Source organism: Phyllostomus hastatus, unplaced genomic scaffold, assembly GCF_019186645.2.
Source record: "Phyllostomus hastatus isolate PE091 unplaced genomic scaffold, TTU_PhHast_1.1 phas_scaffold_442, whole genome shotgun sequence".
NCBI lineage: Eukaryota > Metazoa > Chordata > Mammalia > Chiroptera > Phyllostomidae > Phyllostomus > Phyllostomus hastatus.
Genome location: NW_025334030.1, coordinates 3,909,744 through 3,930,422, shown reverse-complemented (window position 1 = coordinate 3,930,422; position 20,679 = coordinate 3,909,744). Strand labels below are relative to the sequence as shown.

The window sequence follows — 20,679 nt, the reverse complement described above, 5'->3', positions numbered from 1 at the left end:
CTCTCTTCAGTAGTGTGCCCTGAAACACCACGTCAGCCTTCAGCTAACTGAAGGCCCTTTAAACTGCAGAGAAGAACCCCATCTCCTTCTCTCTGCCCTCATCTCTAGTTCTGCTGGCCTCAGGCTCAGAGGGCAAGGAGGCATGGCACTAAGCAAGCCCACAGGATGGCAACCCTGGCCCCTAGCCACACTCCCTGGTGCCCCAGGAAGGATGCAGAGTGCCAAATGTCTTCTTAGGAAGAGCATGCATGACTCCAGGGAGAAGTGACTCACAGGGGCGAGGCTGGGAGCTCAAAGGGTGTGAAGCAGGGTGTGAGGTACAGAGTGGGGAAGAGGGCCTGAGGGTCAGAGCCCACACCTGGGGTAGCCTCTCTAGCTGTGCACCATAGCAAGTTCTGCCTTGCTCTGAGCTTTCACTAACTCAACTAAGAGGAGAGAGTAAGCTCTGCTGAAAGCCTTGGATCATTATGAGGGTAAAATGAAACATCGGGCATAAAAGGGGTTTATAAACTGTAAAAAATCAAAGCAAATGTGATAAACTCTATTAATGCCGCTCCTCAGACACAGTGCGGAGGCTGGCACCATCCTCAGACACAGCACTGGGATTTGTCCTCTTACCCTTTCCCTGGTCCCTCTGGTTGGACTGCCTTTCCTCCTCCCTGCCAATCCAGAGCCCCTAGGCCTTGGACACTGCTTGCAGAGCCTCCTCTGCCAAGCCCCCTACCTCCAGGGCTTTCCTCTCTGGGGTGTCCACTGGCCTCAGAGCCCTAGCCCTGAAGGCTCTCCCAGCCCCAGCCCAAGGCCCGGCTCCTTCTTCCTCTGATTACCAGAATAATCGTCAGCTGGCTTGTCCTCATCCAGCATCAGAGTTTTCTCAATGTGGGAGCGGTCCCTCAGTGGGGCTTCTTCACTCACATCCTCTGCCTCTTCTGGAGATGGAAGCAGAAAGCAGGGTTAGAGCTAAGCTAAGAGCCAGCTGGGCTCTAAGCCCCTCTCAACACAGACAGCACAGGAGGGGCCTTGAAGAAGCGCTGACAGAGGGCTTGCCAAGTTTAACTGAATGGAGTTCCATCTCTAGGGAGGACTATGAAAATCCAAACTCAACTTCTGTGAAGCTCCACGATCCATTTTATGTATTCAGCAAATATTGATTAAGCACTTGTGATATGCCAAGCACCAAGCATCTTGCTGGGAATACAGTAGTGCCCAAAATAAACACAGCTCCTGACCTTGCACTGTTTTCCTACAGTATAGTGGGGTGAGGGGAGAAATTATCTTAAAAGTAATGCAGTAATTATAAACAGTGATGGGACCATGGGAGGGAAGATTCCAGAAGCTCTGAGGGCCTAAGTAGTGTACCTAAGAAGTCTTATGGGGTGGGGGGGTCAGAAAACTTCCCAGAGAGGCCACCTGTGAGCTGAGGTCCATTGTGTGAGAAGTTAACTAGGCGATGAGAGGGAGAGGAGACAGGAGTGACATAGCAGGAAGGGTGGCTGGGCCTCAGTGGGTGAGGGGTGTGGGCGGTGGGGCAAGAGCGCTCCACAGGAGCTAGCATGCATGGTCTGAGAGGACCACAGGAGTCCACACTTCATCCTAGTGGCACTGAAAGCCAGAGAGGGGTTCTAAGCAAACTGACCTGATCAAATGAGCATGTGATCAGGTTTACAAGGCTGCCATGAAGCACACGCAAGAGGAGCCATTGGGGAAAGAGGGCTTCAACTGTTGCTTCTGACCAAGCAAGAGATGCCCAGGACTGTCTGCAGGTCTCCGGGGAGACTATTTCTACCCAAATGGCTGCACAAAGGATTTTAAGTAATCAGAAGTGGCCTGGCCGTGGGCCTGTGGGAAAGAGGGAGACTAATTCCACCAGGGATGGAAAAAGAGAAGAATCTATATGTCTTGTGGAGCATATCAGGTCCCACCCAAGACCCTGGACAGGAAAAACAGGGATAGGGGAGGGGCTGGCTAACTGCAGGCCCTCCACTTATGGACGGTGTAAACAGCTGATGAGAGGTATGGAAACCGAACTCTGCAGGGAAACCACAGGAAAGTCACATTGGAGGGTGAAGATTGACCCCAGTTTCTCCTTCCTAAATGCCCAGCTCTTGGTCCAGACCACCATTCTCAGTGGAAGTGGCCATGGGCATCCTGGCCATACCTGGGATTCAGTACCTCCCCAATGTTGCCCGATGGCTTTGGTCTGCCCTCCCCCTTCCCTATTCTCCAGTCCTGTGGTCAGCAGCGGCTGCTGCCCTAGGTGGACAACTGCAGGATATCAGTGTCACAGCCAGAGAGATTTCTTATTGCAATCCTGACCCCAGTCCCAGTTCACCCCACCTAGCATGGCCTAGTCTTCAAGGGGAGGCCCCATGTGTCAGCCCAGTAATGGGGTCCCAGGGGAGGGCTCCCAACCTATGCCCCCACCTGTACATCTCTCCACCAGGAGCGCTCCTGCCCCACCGCCCGCACCCCTCACCCATCTCTGCACAGGGCCTCAAACCCTGCTACCATGTTTTTCATCCTCCAGCCCAAGGCACTGGTCGGCGTTAAATTGTATCATGGATCCTAAAGGGCAGACTCCTGAGGGCCTAACTCAAGAGTGACCAGGCTCCTCTGGGCCCTCCATGGTGTGGCCTGTCACTGAGTCCCTCCAAACTGGGAAGAAGTAGCTCATGAGCAGTCTAAAGCCACCCGCTGGGCCAGATACCCTAGACTGGGCTTCCACCCCGCAAACCCAGGCTGGCTGGGGCTCTCCCACTCCACCCTGTCCCTGCCTGACCCTACATACAAGACTTCCAGGAAGAATGCAGCTGCCCAAGTACTGACGCAATTCTGGTGTCCCTACCCTGAGGCCCCTCCATGGGCTCCTCTGTCTCGGCCTCTGGGACCTCGTCCCCCTCAGGCCCTGGATTCAGTTCATCGAAGCTCAGCTGGGCCCCCTCATCCCCACGGCTTGGGGTTCCTGCTGCTTCCTGGTGTTCCCCCGCTTCCTCGGAGGTGTCCCCTGCTTCCTCTGAACTAGCCCCGTGGTCGTTGTCCTCTTCTGATTCTTCTTGGGATGGATCTCCTCCTTCCTCGCCTCTGCTGAGGCCACCACCCTCTTCCTCAGAAGACACAGCTTTTAAATCCTCCTCCAACGTCCCTGGCACTTGGCCCTCTGGGGGATGGTCCTCCTTGGTGCCCCCTGTCTCCACAGCTGGGCTGGGTTCCCCCTGGTCCTCAGGCCCCTCCCTGGCTTTTATGTCCACGTCCATGACTCCAGCTGGCCTTTCTGGCCCCTGATCAGGCCCTGGGATGCCCTCGCCTGCTGTCTCTACCTCCACAGGAAAGGTCCCTGTGCCTTCAGGCTCTGCAGTGCCCACAGCTGCTCCCCGTACAGGGTTGTCCCCTAGGACCTCTTTGGCCTCCTCAGGGACCACGCCACTCCCAGCCTGTCCTTCTGCCTCCTCTGCTGGGCCCTCTCTCAAACTGAGCTCTGGCCTCCCTTCTTCCCCAGTTCCCCGCTCCCCTTCCGGAGTGAAGGAGTTTGCTCCTGGTAGCTCCACAGGGTCCCCCGGGGCAGCTGAGGCTGAGGCATTGGAGAGGCTGGCTTCAGGATCAGAGCCTGGGCTGGGGGCAGCGGTGGAGGCCCCTGTGGCAGTCTTTTCCGAGCTCTCAGCCTCCCTGCCATCTGGGGAGTGAAGGAGCAGGTTCTTCTCTTGAGGGGCCGCCTCTGCAAGAAGCGCCCTTTCCTTCTCCTCTAGACTTGCATCTCCAGCAGAGAAATGATTCTCCAACAAATTGCCAACATCTTCTGTGCCACCCGAAGCAGAAACTTGCAGTTCTAAATGATTAGAACACGATTGGTCAGTTTCACAGGGTTGGCACTCGCTTCGCTTCTCAAAAGAGTCTAACAACCTAGCTCCTGTCTTCCAGCAGTGAGGTGTGAACCTGGTATCAGTGGCATCTCCCTCCCTGGTCTTCATAACTGCCCTGAGCAGCAGGCCGGGAGCCGGAGTGTTACTCTGCCAGCCTCCTAAAACTTACAAGGCCGTGGCTGAGGGAGTTACAGACCCACTGTCTGTCACTGCCGGATTGAGACTGAGCAGCTGACCCCCACCCCCAGCTCCTCCCCTGACCCTGACTGAGCCTCCCGCTGGGTCCCAGTGACTGTGTAGGGATGGAAACTGGATGAACCCTTCCACTCCTTCCTCAGCCTTGTCATGGGCATGCAGGCTCATGCAGCCTGGCTCACTAGGAGATCTTTCCAAGATAGGACAGATGCCCTGTCAGTTCCTAGAGTCATTAACCAGCCTGCTTTTTATACTGCTATCAGTAAAGGAGTGCAAACAGGTGTGTGCATGCCAGATAATCTTAGGTTACACAGCAGAGTACTTAGGGGATTACTTGTGGCTCTCAGCCTTATTAAGTCACACATCCAACTGTCCCCTTAAGGGCAGGCATTTGCTGGCCTTGCTACCTTAGATTAGGGGGGATGTGGCCTGACAAGAAAAAGATATCCAAAACTAGAAGGGCCAGGGCTTCCCAGTGGCCTTAGGCAACCTCTTCTGAGGGGATCCCCTTATAAAACCTAGGAAGCTGAGGCACAGGGAGAACAAAGCAAGAAAGAACAAGGTAGGGGCCTAGTCTGTGCTAAGACTTCTGTCAAGGGACAAGTTTAATTTATTTGGAAAATGGGGCCAGAAGACAGGGTTGAGCTTATCCCTTTTGCCCCCTTCCAACCAGACTGAGACGTGTTTAAGGAGGAGGCTTGCGATTGGGTAACACTGCTGGCTCACAGCGATGAGGGACCACAGGGCTGTCTGCCCTGGGGCAGCTGAGGCAATCCCTGGGCTCCCTGGACTCACAAGGATTCTTTTGAGGAAGCAACCTCCCTCCTCTCTGCTGAGCCAGATAAGCCTCTCTTGGGCCACAGCCTGGTCTTCCTGTCTCTGCCTCAACAAAGAAAAGCCACTTCTTGGTGGTACCCTTCTGCCTCAGGGTACACATGCACCTTGTGCCCCAAAAGCTGGGGTAGCCTCCAGGCACCAGGAACAAATATATTCTCAATAGTCCCCACAGATGCAACCTATCAAATTCAGAAGAATGGGAAGTTTGAGCACCTTATATTATAAAGGAGCCCTGTAAATTGATATACTTCCCCAAGCACTTTCACGTATGTGACTACTTGCAAACCTCCCCCATTGCTGTCAGACACATTTCAGGACTGAAGGTCCAGAGAAGTCTTTGACTTAACTCAGGACACCAGGTGTCTGGCTAGTGGGTGACCGGAACCCAGAACTACATACTCCTTGTCCAGACCTTCCATGCCACAGTGTGCGTAGGGAAGCATAGGGATGCTCCTCCCCATGGGTATCTCGCCCCTCCCTGCACACATCTTCTCTCCAGGCTCAAACTCCAGACCCCTCCTGGCTCCTGGACTGCAGGAACCAAGGTTTAATCTTCCCTGTGCTCCCAGGGCTCAGACCCTGCCTGACCCAGGGAGAATGCTATGAAGAGGTGAGAGTTGGGTACAATAAGAATTCATGGTCCTTTAGTGAAGGAGCTGAATGTTACTCATTAAAGTTTTCTTTGGTAACCCCTGAACCCCTATATGTCCTGATTCCTTTACCTGCATAGCTATCCCCCCGCCATCACCCTCTGGGAAAAAGAAACTATTGCAGGAGCTTGTTGTAACCCAAGGAAACTGCAAATACTTTAAGCAGCAAGACACATGAACATCAAATGAGAGACATCTGTATAATGCTGAAGCACTTTATATGTAAAACATTAATTTACTTTACCTTACTTAACTTACTGAATCTTACATGCTATTATAAAACAAGTTTTATTCTTCTCCCCATCTTACAGATGAGAGCACTGGAATCAGACACTAAATGTCTTGCCCAACATTACATAGCAACTAGCTGAGGCCATTTAACTCCAGAGTTGCAGAAGAGATTGCCTGACCCTGGAGGGATTCTATACCCAGATGCTCAGAGAGCAGCACCCAAAGCATCAGTACCACCAGGGGAGGATGGTAGAGATGCTGACTCTCAGGCCCCACACCCACTGAACTTGAATCCTCATTTTAACAATCTGTTTGGGGTTTTTTTTAAGATTTTATTTTTTCATTTCTAGAGAAAGGGGAAGGGAGGGAGAAAGAGAGAAACATCAGTGTGTAGTTGCCTCCTGCACACGCCCACTGGAGGACCTGGCCCACAAGCCAGACATGTGCCCTGACCAGGAGTTGAACCAGCAAACCCCTTGGTTCACAGGCCAGCACTCAGTCCACTGAGCCACACCAGCCAGAACTAACAATCTGCTTTCACATTACAGTTAGAGAAGCTCTATAAAGCCTGATAAAACTCCCTCTAAATCAATGTTCTCAGCACTGAAACCCTCAGGTTTTTGGACTCATCTCTCTCCCACTCCTCAAAGGTTCTGAGTGAAGTAAGGTATATCCCCAGCATCAACACTTTATCAAAAAAGTTATTGGGTAGTGCTCTTTTTGGCGCACATATACTAAAACTGGAACAATACAGAGAAGATTAGCATGGCTCCTGCACAAGGATGACACGCAAATTCATGAAGCGTTCCATACTTTTCAGCAGAAAGAAAGGAGCTCCTACCCTTTGTGACAGCATGGATGGAACTGGAGAGCATTATGCTAAGTGAAATAAGCCAGGTGGTGAAAGACAAATACCATATGATCTCACCTTTAAGTGGAACCTAGTCAACAAAACAAACAAGCAAGCAAAATATAACCAGAGACATTGAAATTAAGAACAATCTGACACTAACCAGAGGGGAGCAGGGAAAGGACAGTGCGGGGAAAAGAGGAAAGGGTTTTCAGAAACAACTACAAAGGACACATGGACAAAACCAAGGAGGATGGAATCAGGAGAAGGAGGTGGGGAAGGTGGGGAGTGGTGGAGAGTAAATGCAGACAACTATATTCAAACAACAATAAAAATAATTTTTTAAGTCAAAAAAATTATTGGGTAATTTTAATATTCAGCCAAAGCTGCAAACCACTGCTCAGCCAAATAATCCTGACCCTGAGGCTTCTGCTCCCAGCCTCTCCCTGTTCATGTGAGCACTGAGGGCTCCCAAACTGGATGGATAAACCAGGTCTTGGAACGTGACCAACAGCAGTAGTCAAGGCTTCTCCTCTGGGGAATACAGCCCTTTCCACAGGTTCCTGTGCTGCCTACTAATGATGATGATAATGATGGTGGTGGTAGTGATGGTGGTGATGATGGTGATGATGGTGATAATGACGGTGATGGTGATAATGGTGGTGGTGAAGGTGATGGTGGTGGTGGTGGTGGTGGTGGTGATGGTGGTGATGATGATGATGGTGGTGATAATAGTGGCAGTGGTGAGGGTGACAATGATGGCAATGGTGATGATACTGGGTAAATCAGACTGGGTCCGACTACCTGTGGCATTTCTTTTTTTTTTTTTTAGATTATTTATTTTTAGAGAGAGAGGAAGGGAAGGAGAAAGAGAGGGAGAGCAACATCAATGTGTGGTTGCCTCTCACAAGCCACCCCCACACTGGGGACCTGGCCTGAAACCCAGGCATGTGCCCTGACTGGGAATGGAACCAGTGACCCTTTGGTTCATAGGTCTGCACTCAGTCCACTGAGCAACACCAGCCAGGACTGTGGTATTTCTAATATTCTTAAAACACCCTCTGATCCTGAGGAGGGTGAGAGAGCTGCATGCTCCCAAAGGAGATAAGGATCCCAGACTGTGAGGGTTTACCATGACCTTCACAGTGTTGTATATTTCCACTCCTAGGTAGAAATAGAAGTTAAGTATGTGCACGTGTGTATACATATTTACATCTGTCCTCTTCCCTAGTTCTTACGACTTAGTGCCAAGATGCCTTTGACCTTCTGCTAAGCCATTTGGGGTAAAAAAGACCAAGTATGATGGCTTCATGCCCTATGATCTTCCTTTTTGGGCTAAAAATAATTTCTTTGACACAAAGTCAGTGAAAAAAATCTGTGTCATTGGGCCCCAGAGGTAAGTCCCCAGGAAGCAGCTGTGCCATTGGGCCCAATCTCTCCTCTGAAAGGCACAGTCAGAGGCTTTGAGAGCTTCTGATTAAACTCAGTTCAATTCTGTGAAGTCAAACAGTGTCTTCCCTCCCTCCCCGACCTCCCTTGCATCTCACTGAGGCTCCACGTTGGTCCCTGGAGGAGGATATGGGGGAGAGTGCAGAAGACCCAGGACACCCTGAACAGATTAAGAGTCTGGTAAGATGAGTTGTGGTCTATCCCAGGACATGTAGTACTGTACTGTATGTGCTGCTGCCAAAGCCACCGCCCCAGCCCCACACAAGCCTAGATGCTTACATCAGCGTCCATGAATAGCAAGCCCCTAGTCAGCACTGGAGACCAGGGGAAGGCCCATACACCTAAGAAGCTGGTACTCCAGACACAGCACAGCATGCATTGGTTCTGCTTTCTCTCCCAACACCCCCTCTACCATCAACCTTTCTTTGGGGGTCAGCCTCAGCTGCTCCCCTCATCCATAGCCTCAGCAGTGGTCCCAGGCTGTTCTCTCCTATACCAACAAAACACCTAATTACTTTCCCAGCTTCTTACTCCTTCCAAAGCACTTCTCAAGTGGGCTCAGATAATTTTAGAGTAGCCAAAGGCCTTGGCAGATCCAACTATAGAGGAGGAAGCTCTGGCCAGGGAGCTTTAAAGGCTTGCCCAAGGTCAGGGGTTGGGTTGAGACACAGCCCAAATTCATGGCTCTCAGCCTGAGTTCTTTCTGCTCCCAAGTAGTTTGTAAACCATGTCCCATGAAGGGAGAGCGGTCCATGGAAGTGACTAGGGGGCAAGGGATGATGAAAGAGCTGGGGTTCAGTCACCATTTTGTATTTCCTGCCCAGCAGCTCTCCTTGGGTCTGTCTCACCACTGAAGGAGAGGGTAGGTGGTTGATGACCACTAAGCCTGCCTCCCCCACCTTTCCCCTAAAAATCCCCGTAACCTCCTCTGGATCATTTTCTCCAACATCCCAAGGAGCCCCCCTTACATTATCTTTTCACTTTAATCAACACGTGCCAGGCACTGAGCTAGATGATGTCTTGCCTTCACATAGAACTTCATGCTTTCCAAAGTTGTTTCATGTTTTTCTCCTTTCATCTTCCTAGCAGTCTTCTGAGGCAGAGATAGCAAGGATTATTAACCTCTCTTGAAATGAGGAACCAGACACAGAAGGGTCAAGTTGTTTGTTCAACAAGCCATTCCAGGAATGGGATGGAACACAGGCCAAAAAAACAAAACAAAGTGCCCTGGCCCACATGGAGGTGGCATCTAAGACCAGAGAGCTTTCCTAGTACAAATGCCCCATCTGCAGGGGTGTGTCAGTGTGAATCTGGTGGTTCACAAGGTGATTCTAATGAACACCAACATTTGAGAATCACAGCCCTGAGCTGCCCTCAGTACCAACTGTCAGAGAGTTTGTCTTGAGATTGGGAGAAGAGAGGTCTACTCAGAATAGAGTTTTATTGACCTGTTTTGAGTTCACCTCTAAGTGCTGAATTGATTCCAACTTGGTGGAACAGAGTATAAACTCAATTCCAAACCGTCCAAGTCTCTTTAGCATATACTTTTAACGATCTTCCAAGGTTATTCCTCCACATGACTTCTCATCCATTTGAACTGAAACTATCAAGTCCAAAGTCAAATGCAGGTAAAATACCTTTGGCCATTACTTATACACAATTATGCAAATGAGTCACCATTAATAAAGTCCCAGGGGAACAATCACACTCTAATTCTATGTGGGAGGACATATCTGTTCCAGAGGGTCAGTCTTGGCATCCAGGGAGTCCCACATCTGTCACTGGGCTATCCTCCTCCCACACTTGGACATCTTATCAGCTGTGCCTCAAGTACAGCTGACAGTACTTCAGAAACAGTGTTCACAGAGCAGGAGCAAGCCCACCAATCCTTGCATGCTCTAGATCTTATCTCTGAACACTCCTGGACTGGAAAAATGGTCACTGGCCTCTTCAGGAATCTTACTGTTTCTTGACCTTAATTACAGAGTTAATGCTCACCACTTAGGGTCCCTTTTTCTTTCACTACTTAGATGAGCCTTCAGGCAGCTTTGTAGATGCCAATGCCAAAAAGAACCTTAGAAGGGAAATACTTTCGAGAGATAAGGGTTACCCACATTTTCCCAGGACCCCTGAGACCTTCTCTCTCATCATTCTGTCAGCCTTTACCTCTTCTTCTTCAGACAACAGGATGAAGTTGCTGTGAACAAGGCAGCCACTCTCAGAAGGTTTTTTGTCCTCCTGGCCAAGCTCCTAAAGTCAAGACTAATATCACCTGAACAGCTTGTCCCTGGCTGAACTTGAGCCCAAAAATTATTGATCCAGGGATAGAACACAATGATAAAGGCAGCAATCAAAGAGAGTCATGTGATTGGGGGTCAAAGGGGACCACCTCACAGACCAACTTCTTTGATTTCACTGATGAGAATCCTAAAGCCCTGATAAGTGATTGTCCCAAAGCCACAGGACTAGTTAAGTTAGTTAGCAGCAGGCTGGTTCTAGAACCCAGCTTAACCACCAACTCCAAGTCCTATAACCTTCCCTAGCAACAGGACACTGCCCCCAGAAACAAGAGGGGGTGCGTCAGCCTTAGAAGGACAGCGACTTCTTAGTTTATCCTCTCCTCCCTCCCTTTAAAAAGGACTGCTTAAGACTTCAAGACAATTGTTTTTAACCTACAAAGTCCAGAGAATTGACAGATCCCTGTCCCACCTCTAGTTTCTGGGAATTCTTGATCTGGAAGGTACAGAGAGAGAAGTGCCCACAATCCCACAACCACTGTGTATACTGATGCCCAGGGGATTAATGACTCAGTGAACATCACTTTCAAAAGGCTAATACCTTTGGAAGAAGTGAGACATGAAGCCCTAACCCCTTAGTGAGACTCAGTTATCAAAGGAACAACCTGTGGAGCCCCCAGTGTTCCTGGAGATAAGCCTGAAGGAACAAAAGTCCTTACAGGAGCCGGCAGACCATACTTCCTACATTGAGAGAAGCTGAGTTGGACAGGAGAGGAAAGGAAGGAGAGAGAGATACAGGCTAGATTTTGAGATAAACTGAGGCAGGTGGCTGGCTTCCTCCCACCTCCCACCCAAAGAAAGAGAATTCCCCTGGGATCTGTGAAGATGACCTCTAGGACATTGATGGTTTAACTTTGGGGCACCAGGCAGGGAGAGACCCAACTAGGAGCCAAAGAAGTCTGGTTCCTAATGTCCCTGTAAAAGTTGGGCTCGGGTCAAAGGTGTCATGGGCTTAGCAGGTTGAGGGAACAATGAGCCCAGGCCCACCTCTTCCCAACCCAGGAAAGCTGGAGGAAGTCTGCTGGATTCTCAAGCTTGGAAATGGACCTGACACCTTCCCGGTTGGGCCAGAACATCTCAGGGCTTTCCTTTGCCACCTGTCACAGAGCCAAACTGGTCTCTCTGGATGCAGCTGAAAGTCGGGAGAGCTGGGACCTACTTGTTTACTCTCTTACTAACGAGTAATATGACCTTGAGTTGCTCCTCATTCTGCCTATATTCAACTCCACTCACCCACAGAAAATGCAGATAATAGCACCTACTTTGTCATTCCCTTTGGAGTATTTTAAACAGCAAGTGATGTTTTAGAGCATTCTATAATTGTCAAGTATTATAATAATTATTTCCTAGAAGAGCAAAGATGCCAGGCCAAATCCCACAGTCACTGAGTGGGCCAAAACAGAAACAGCTTTGGACAGAAGCTGAGCTGGCTCACCTTCTCTCTACTCCTTTGACCCTCAGCTTCTGGGGGGTCAGTTAGTAGACAAAGAGAAGTCTTTCTACCTGGGGCTGTCTCCCCTTCTCCCAGCCAACAGCAGCTCAGACAAGGAGCTGTAGGCACCATGGGGGTAGCCCTATTCTCTGCATGAGGTTCCAGCTGGCCTGGGACAGGAATGAATCTTAGCTGTCAACACTCCCAGGCCCAGATCTTGTTCTGCTGAGCCCCAAGTTAACTCCCACAGTCACTGACTCCTGATTTCAGCCAGCCCTTACTCATGCAGAAACTTCTAAGGCCTCACATGGTTTCTCCTCTCCCCTCTACCTCCTAGACCTCTTTCATCTGGCCACTGAAGAAGGTGATCCCTGCACTTCACCCAAATGCAAATGCACACTCAAGGGGTCATCTAAACACACCCACTCATAGAGGCATGTCTGAGGGAATGGATGAGAAGCCCTGGCTGGAGGCAGAGTGACTGAGGGCCCTTCACAACTCTCAGAAGTGGCAACACAACTAGAGAGAGGCCACTCGCAGTGCCAGCATGGCCTCATGTCCTTATGATAAGTGAGCACAGGGTGCAGAACCAACTTGGGCCTCAAGAATAGAGCTTTGACTGCACCACAGAGATAGAGTGAGAGTGGCTCTAGCTCCCATTCAAATAGAGCTATGCTTGTCCTGCTCGGCTGAAATCAGGCCTAATGTCTACATGGCTTTGAGGGGCCTAACACATAGGCCTGCACAGCCACAGGCACCTCTTTACCCCACTTAGCAGCACCAAGCCTCCCCCATACCCTCTCAGCGGTTTGATGTCCTTAGCAAATCTCATGCCCAACTGCCCAAAAGACCAGAGATGCTACCCATCCTCAAGTCTTCTCAAAGAAGGTCAAGTCAAGGGCAGAAGCTGGGGCAACAAGAGCAAATATTCCACCCTGTGTGCTCCCATCCATAAACCCTTCCAGAAAAACTGCTATCCAAGCACCAACACACCAAGTCTTCCCACCTTCTCTCCCACAGGTCTTCACCAAATTTGCAACAGATGGGTTCCATTTTGGGGTCCAGACATTCTGACCCCAAATATTTTGTTATTTAGTCCTACAGTTATTTTTTTGGTAGAGACTTCTAGAACTGGAAGAAAACCTTAAGAACTAACTAGCTCAATTCTTTCATTTCACAAATGAGACCAAGGCCCAAAGAAGGAAAAGAACCTGCTAGAAGCTACCTAGCAAGTTGAGGTCAAACACAGACAAAAACACAAGGTCTCCAGATCCCTCACCCTGGTCTGTTCTGCAGGGTTCCAAACAGCCATGACTCCCTTCTCTCCCTGACATTTCTAATCCTTTCTGTCCACATCTTGCCTTAGCCCTGAAACCCAGAATTCCTGGGATTACCCATCCATTCCCCCAGTTGTTCCTATGAAGAATGTTCCTATAAAGAATGCCCACTGAGGGCCCTGATGTCAGGCTAGGTCCCTGAAGAGAGCTCTGTACAGAGATTTGAGGAAGGACCAGGGTGGGGTTTAACTACCCAGAGGTCACCTTCATCAGGCCACACATTCACTGTTAGTGTGCAATACTCCTGGTATCACCAGAAAAATGAAAGGAGAGGTTCATTGTCTTCATAACCAGGAAACAAAGGACAGTTGGTTCCCAAGCACTTAGCTATCTGAAGTGAGGATGGCAGAGACCACAAGAAGCCTGGACCAGAGGAGCCTTCCAGACCGCAGGTCATTACAAAAAGGAGAGAAGACTGCCTCCCTGTCTGCTGCTCAGTAAATGAGACAAATTCTCAAAGCCTCCCAACAAATCCATCCATTAAAATCAGTTATGACCCCAGGACTTGGAAAATGCCACAGGCAAAGATGTCTAGAATACCCAAGCTACTCTGTAGTGGAACATTCTGGAAATCCCATATCTCCCTTAGGAGTAGACTTGCTCCCAGTTTGTATTTCCAAGTTGTCTAAACCCTTGAACCACAGGGATGTGATCAACTCTTTCCCAGGGAAGCAGTGGGTCCTAGCCCTTCCAAGGGCTCCCTCTCTGGACATCCCCTCCCCAAGGGAGAATTGTTACAGGCAATTAAACTGAGAGTAGCATCCTTCTCAGGTGGATTTAGTGCTACTTCGGGCCTGGGTTCTCCCCCTCATCTCCTCAATGCTGGAACTAGAAGAGGCTCTCAACACCAGGGAACTCTCTTTTCCTTTGGCAGCCTGGTGGCCATGCAGAAGGCCAGGGCAGGCATCTACTCCTTTTTGGTTCCCACAGTGCTCCCCTGGGAAGAGGAAGGTTAGGGCCAAGGGCAGGCCAGAGGGTGGGGCCGAATGAGGTGTACATTCCGCACTTGCTGTCCCCAGGGTGACCCTTCCTGGTCAGTGCCAAGGGCTCTATGAGGCCACTGCCAGGTTGCATCTGAGGTACTCCAACAGCCCACATGCTTAAAGGGTCCCTCACCCCCAAGCTAGAAAAGAGCCCCAAATCCCTGTGCAAAAGCCTGAGCCTGGCCATGTATTAGTTTCCTGTGGCTGCTGTAACAAAGCACCACAACCTGGTGACTTAAAGCAATAAAAATATTTTCTCTCATAGTTCTGAGTGCCACAAATCCAAAATCAAGGTGTCAGCTGAGCCGAGTTCCCCCAAAAGGCTCTAGGGAAGACACCTTCCTGCCTCTCCCAGTTTTCAGTCATTCTTAGCAATCCTTGGCTTGTCAATGTGTGTTTCCTCCAATCTCCACCTCCAGCATGCATGGCCTTCTCCCTATGCTTCTAATCTATGTCTCGTCTCCTTTTCTTATAAGAACACCAGCAGATTAACTCACTATATCTGTCATGACCCTATTTCCAATAATGTCACATTAGAGGTGACATTATTGGAATTAATAGAGGTTCTGGAGGTTAGGACTTCAACGTATCTTTTAGACACAATCCAATCCACAGTAGGTCTTCTGATGGCCCACACCACCACCTGCATTATGCCCTCCTGCTTCTCCAACCTTACCTGTCCCCTCTTCCTTTTGTGATGCTTTCTGGTTCTTACCCCTCCAGGTCACACAGGTCCCCTTGCTGACCTCAACTGACTCAGTATCTATAACCACCCACACTGAGCCAAATGACACAGCCCCTGCCTTGTGTGGCTGTGACCTTCAGGAGGTGTGCTTATGTCCTAGCTTCCTTTCTAGGCTGTCATCCCTCTGGGACTAGAGATTGAACCAATGCCTCTTTATGTCCCCACAGAACCAGGAAAAGTGCTAAACATCCAGATTCACATGACAACCACCTACAGAATTCTTTAAGAAATCCTTTTAGCCCTGGCCAAGTGGCTTAGTTGGTTAAACATCACCCCATGCACCAAAAGGTTGGAGCTTTGATTCCCAGTCAGGGCACATACTTAGGTTGTGGGTTTGGTTCCCCAGCAGGGCATGTGCAAGAGGCAACCGATCGATGCTTCTCCACATTGATCGATCTCTCTCTCTTTCTCCCTTCCTTTTTCTCTAAGATCAATAAGCACATCCTCAAGTGAGGAAAAAGGAAGGGAGGGAGGGAAAGAAAGAGGCAGTCCTTTTAGTTTGTGTGGATTTCTAATCAACCTCCTTGAGTGCCAACACCACTCTGCTCTTCTTTGCCCCACATCCTTGGCCTGGCTAATTCTGGCTCATACTTCAGATCTCAGCTTTGAGGCCCATCACCTGTGAGGCCTCCCCTGATCCCTCAGTTCTGAGGTGCTTCTGCTCTGTGTTCCCACAGCACCAGTCACCCTGTATGATAGCCTTTATTTTAACCTGTATCCCCATGAATAATAAGGTCCTTGAGGCTAGCATCTCTAGCTTGTCCCCAGTGAGATAGCTGGTGTCCAGCATGGGCCTGGTAAATATCCCTATACAGGGACTATCTGCTAGATGCCCTGAGAGCACCTGTAGCCTCCTGCCCTGGGTCATCCCTTCTCACGGTATGGCTCAAGGCATAGCCCAAGGCCATTTGCAAAAAGATTGCAGAGGAGCTTGGTTTAAAATGTTCTGCCATGGCCCTAGTTGGATGGAGCACCGTCCCATAAACCAAAAGGTCACAAGTTCAATTCCTGGTTGGGGCACATGCCTGGGTTGTGGGTTTGGTCCCCCTGTCAGGGCAGATGTAGGAGGCAACTGATGGATGTTTCTCTCTTGCATTGATATTTCTCTCCCTCATCCCTTCCCCTCTCTCTAAAATCAGTAAGCATGTTTTTGGGTGAGGATAAAAAATAATAATGATGAAATAAAATACATAAAATGTTCTGCCCTGGCCAGGTAGCTCAATTGGTCAGAGCATCATCCAGATATGCCAAGGCTGTGGGTCTGATCTTTGGTCAGGGTACATTCAGGAAGAAACCAATTAATGCATAAGTAAATGGATAAGTTGATATTTCTCTCTCTCTCCCTCTCTCATATTAATAAAAACTGAAATGAAATTTAAAATATTAATTAAAATGAAAATAAATAAATTAAATAATAAATTGATAAATTAAATAAATCAAATATTTAATTTAAATAAATTAAATAAAAATAAAAATATTAATTAAAAATCTCTCATATTAATAAAAAATGAAATTTAAAATGTTCCATTCCTGGGTCCCTTCCACAAACCCTCATAATCATACTCAGGGTGGGTGGGGCCTCAGGAGTCTGCCCTTTTAACAAGCACTCAAATGATTTTCAAACGCTATAGTATCTGAGAAACACTGTCCTTGGGCCTTGACTATGGAGTAAAACTGTACCCATGCCCAGAGATCTACTGGTTGCAAAGGGTGGTACCCACCTATAGGAAGCTGTTCTAAGCCTTCCCCAGCCTCCCACCCCTGCCAGCCCATGCTATGGTCCACTCCAAAACCACAGGTGGCCAACAGGGGCTGATAGGGACATCACAGGTCTGGTGTCTAATTGGCCTTGCTACCCTGCAAGGGGATACTCCAGAAGGAGAGTATAAATAGGCAGGAATGGACATCTCTCTGAAGTGGAGGCCCTCACAGAAACTGCCCATGAGGCAAAACCCTGGTAGTCAGGAAGAGCTGCCCAGTGGAGCAGCATGGGGAGCTGCCCTGGGGACCTATAACTCTGGGAAAGGAAGAGGAGAACAGAGTAAGAAGTCTGAGTTCATTCCCCTAACCAGTAGTGGGACCCTGAGCAAGTATTTTAGCTTTTCTGTGCCTGTTTCATCAGTAATAAAACAGAAAAGAGAAATACCCTCCCTGCCCACCTCCAGGACTGTTGTGCCTTCATCCCATTGCTATTGATGGGAGTACCTACTACGTGCTAGATAGTGGGAGGGTGAGATGTCATGTGATGGAATTCTGAAAGCTGTATAGTAGTAGAAAAGTATAGGGTATTTCTCAAGTTAAGATAAAATCTCCCCAAAACATATCTCCTAAGAACACTGAAATTCACAGCCGCACCACTCACACAGCCAAAGATGGAAACAATGTGAATGTCCATGAAGAGATGAATGGGTAAACAAAACATAGTATATACATACAATGGAATATTATTCATCCATAAAAAGAAATGGAGCACTGACACGTACTCCATGGATGAACCTTGAAGACATTATGCTAAGTGAAAGAAGCCAGTCACCAAAGGCCACATGCTGATGATTCCATTTGTATGAAATGTCCAGAATAGGCAAATCTATAGAAATTAGTGGTGGCCAGGGGCCAGGAGGTGGTAGTGGGAGTGGGGAATGGGGAGTGACTGCTGAGTGGGTACAGGGCTTTTTGAGATGATGAAAATGTTCTAAAATTGCCCTGACTGGTGTGGCTCAGTGGGCTGGGTGTCATCCTGCAAACCAAAAGATCACCAGTTTGATTCCCAGTCTGGACACATGTCTGGATTATGGGCCAGGTCCCCAGTTGGGAGTGTGTAAGAGACAACCAATTGATGTTTCTCACACACATCACTGTTTCTTTCATTCTTTCTCCCTCCCTTCACTTCTCTCTAAAAATAAATAAAATCTTAAAAAAAAGAAAATGTCCTAAAATTGACTTTGCTAATAGTTAGATATATTTGTGAATACAACAAAAATTATTGAATTGTACAATATTAAATATTATAAATATTATTAAATTTAAAAGGGTGAATAATATGGCATGTGAATTATATCTCAATGAAGCTGCTTTTTAAGTGTCTTTAATTCTTGTTTTTCTCTAAAACATTCTCTGCCAGTCCTTCCCCGGCCACCTGTGATGTTGTCTTCTAACTAGACTTACCCATCTCCCTTTCCTAGTCTCTTTTTCTCCATAAATACTTGATAAATTATACAACTTACTTATTTCATTTCCTATCAGGAATTTTGTATCTATGCATCTAGAACCACCACTGGAGATGGCTGAATGGATGATGATGGCAAAATACGAGGTCAACTCTCACCTTAGTGGCAGGGGGTTCCTTCCGGGAGTAAGGAGATTCAGGGCCAGAATTCAGAACCAGAGAAGTACCCATGGGCTAAGTCACTTAACCCCTTTGGGTTTATTTCTTTGTGATGTAATCAAAGGGTTAGAAGTTACTGCCTCACCAGCTCAGAAGGCTGCTGTGATAACCATGAACTGGACTCCCACATTTAAGATCCTCCTTTTAAGCCCTGGCTGGCGTAGCTCAGTGGATGGAGCGCGGGCTGGGGACCAAAGTGTCCCAGGTTCGATTCCCAGCCAGGGTACATGCCTGGGTTGCAGGCCATAACCCCCAGCAACCGCACATTGATGTTTCTCTCTCTCTCTCTCTCTCTCTCTCTCTCTCCCTTCCCTCTCTAAAAATAAATAAATAAAATCTTTAAAAAAAAAAAAAGATCCTCCTTTTAGCCCTGACAGGTGTGGCTCAGCTGGTTGGAGCTGCTTCCCATAACTGAAAGGCTGTGGGTTTGATTCCCGGTCAGGGCACATACCTAGGTTGTGGGTTTGATCCTCAGTCTGGGCACATATCAGAGGCAACAGATTAATGCTTCTCTCTCACATCGATGCTTCTCTCACACATCAATGTTTTTCTTTCCCCCTTCCTCTCTCTCTAAAAGAGCAATGAAAAAAATGTCCTCTGCTGAGGATTAAAAAAGAAATCTTCCCTTTAAAGACATTAGCATTTAATTGGAGGGGAGGTGGACAGCATGAAGAGTACTCCTGGCTCTCCCGACAACAGAGAGCAGAGCCTCAACTCTGCATAGAGATGTGGACCCAGGGTCCCATCATAGAGGCTCCTGGTGGGAAGCGGGGTAGGACATTTGGGGTCAATGGCTGCAAGAGCCAAGCCAAGTATATGCAGGAAACATTAGTCAGGAGGGTGGTACATGCTGGACAGAGGAGAGTAGTACATCAGACTAAGGAGTGCAGACTGGATTCACTGATGAGCATTTCTGGAAAGGCTAGAAGCCCCTGGACATCTGTCTCCCACCCCTGTTCTTCAGAACTGAGACAAACCACAGACAGTGCAACAGAGCTGTAGCCACCAGCTTCCACAGATGCCTCAACACCAACTCCAGGTTGGGGACCCCCAGTTCTGCCATGAGGAGATCCAGATACCTGCCATTCCATTTGGGGGCTCCTGCTGCTGGGTAGAGAGCACAGAAAGGCAACGGTGCCAAGATGCGAACCTCTCATGGACTCAGTAGAGGATTCATCTGAAGTTCTTTTTCCAAGTGGCTTCTGCAGAGCATTAGGAGGTACCTGTGTACTGCTGACCCTCCCACTGTGCGCTGTGCCTAGGGCAGGAGACTGTGAGGGGCTGGATATGGGGACACACATGGAAGAGTTTCTGGGTTCTCAGCCTACTGCTCTCTCCATCACACAACCAGCCAGGAAGCAAACAGCCCTGCCCTCAGGACGTGCCAATTCCAACTCAGTCTGCACCTGAGCACACCCAAAAAGGAGCTGGAAAATTCTCCCCACTGTCCTCCTCAGCATCACCACTAAGCTAGGAGGCTGCTCCTGGAATTCCCTGCCCCCAGCCAGCTGTCCATCCATTCATTCAACACACTTGCCCTGGGTGTATCAGCAGAGCTCCAAATTAGGTGCTGGGGCAATTGCATAGGCCATGGGGCAAGAGACGACCAAGGAAACAGGTGCCATCTGTGCCCAGTAGAAGACTACCACCCAGTAGAGAAACAAGAACTAAATATTCAGAGCCAGCAACTGCTCAACAGTCTGGGTCCAAGGCTAAGGACTGTCACCAATGAACCGTTCCTCCCAAAATTCATAGACACCCAGAACCTCAGAATGACCTTATTTGGAAATTGGGCCTGTGCTGATGTAATTAGGTAAGATGACGTCATACTGAATTAGGGGGGATCCTAAGTCCAATGACTGGTGTCCTTATAAAAAGGGGAGAGGACTCAGAGACACACAGAGAAGAGGCCACATGAGGACAGAGATTATAGAGACACATCTGCAAGCCAAGGACTGCCAGGATCTACTAGAAGCTGGAAATGGAAAGAAGTATCCTCCCCTGGAGCCTTCAGAGGGAGTGTGACCCTTCCAACACCATTTCAGACTTGCAGCCTCCCAACTGTGAGGGAATAAATTTCTGTCGTTGTAAGTCCCCTGGCTTGTGGTGATTTGTTATGGCAGCCCCAAGAAAATAATGTAGGAACTAACACCTAAGCCTGGTCCCACAAAGTCTTCCCAACCCGCCTCACACTAAGCAGGTGGTGCTTTCACCAGCCTGAGGCTCCCCATTTCTCTGCACTCTTAGGCTACTTATTTTTAGCCCTTGATTACAGCTGCCTTATATGGTTCCCTCCTCATATCACGAGCAGGGCCTGTCTCTCCTCCTGGTTTGTAAGCTCCTTGAGGACAGAGAATCCTGACGATTTAACAGTCCTGAGAAGCAGTTATGTAGATGGATTCCCCTAGTTGTTCATATTTCATGATACTTG

The 20,679-nt window shown here is 48.7% G+C and overlaps 1 protein-coding gene and 1 non-coding gene across 3 annotated transcripts in view; one reads left to right on the top strand and one right to left on the bottom strand.

Annotated features, from left to right (window-relative positions):
- SRL (sarcalumenin) overlaps positions 1-20,679 on the bottom strand; it is a 40,041-nt gene that overhangs the window by 9,773 nt on the left and 9,589 nt on the right. Inside the window, exons 2-3 of one of the 2 annotated variants that reach the window (XM_045820767.1) lie at positions 2,846-3,823; positions 828-929 (exon numbers count right to left, since the gene is read on the bottom strand). In XM_045820767.1, the coding sequence (XP_045676723.1) occupies positions 828-929; positions 2,846-3,823 (1,080 nt within the window). The remainder of the gene's footprint in view (positions 1-827; positions 930-2,845; positions 3,824-20,679) is intronic. The other variant, XM_045820768.1, reaches the window with a different exon arrangement.
- On the top strand, positions 6,482-6,587 carry LOC123807264. The gene has a single exon (XR_006783606.1). It is a non-coding gene; the product is annotated as a U6 spliceosomal RNA (small nuclear RNA).